Source organism: Myotis davidii, unplaced genomic scaffold (assembly GCF_000327345.1).
Source record: "Myotis davidii unplaced genomic scaffold, ASM32734v1 scaffold172, whole genome shotgun sequence".
Lineage (NCBI taxonomy): Eukaryota > Metazoa > Chordata > Mammalia > Chiroptera > Vespertilionidae > Myotis > Myotis davidii.
In genome coordinates, this window is record NW_006284343.1 from 3878617 (window position 1) to 3879201 (window position 585).

The 585-nt window shown below is 67.0% G+C and overlaps 1 protein-coding gene across 1 annotated transcript in view; it reads right to left on the reverse strand.

The window, feature by feature from the left end:
• The window catches only part of FDXR (ferredoxin reductase), a 13294-nt gene that overhangs the window by 8217 nt on the left and 4492 nt on the right, over positions 1–585 (reverse strand). Inside the window, exons 5-6 of the mRNA XM_015570755.1 lie at positions 402–515; positions 4–97 (exon numbers count right to left, since the gene is read on the reverse strand). Coding sequence (XP_015426241.1) covers positions 4–97; positions 402–515 — 208 coding nt within the window. The remainder of the gene's footprint in view (positions 1–3; positions 98–401; positions 516–585) is intronic.

Here is a 585-nt window from a genome sequence, read left to right on the forward strand (position 1 = left end):
GCTGCTCAGGTGGGGTCAGCAGGATCCGGGCCACGTCCAGAGCCACGTTCCCCTGCCCCAGAATCACGGCCGTGTCACAGCTCAGGTCCGGTGCCAGCTGGAGGGGAGAGGTCTGGATAGGGTGTCCCTAGCCTTGGCTCTAGCTGGGCTCCCCCACACTGGAGAAATCCTACCATCTGAGCCTCCACTCAGGCCCCCCACACCTGACTCCACCCCTCTCTTCCACAGCGTCCACAGCTGACCTCCCACCTCACCAGCCTGACGTCTCTCCTCTCAGCTCCCCGGGAGCCTTCCAGTCCGACCATGGCTCCTTCTTCCCCCAGCTCCGGCATCTAAGAGCTGCCCCCACCCTGGCCGAGAGGTGGGGAGGAAGCGGCCACAGGAGGGCTCCCCAAACTCACCTCCCGGTTCTCAGGGAGCCCGTTGTACCAGCCCACGAAGGCCCGGGCCGAGAACACGCCAGGCAGCGCCTCGCCGGGGATTTCCAGGGCCCGGTGGTCCTTTGCTCCGTAGCTCTGAGGAAAGCCCCAGGGCCCTCAGCGCCAGCCACGGGGCAGACAGCCCACCAGGCCCCTGGCTTCCACC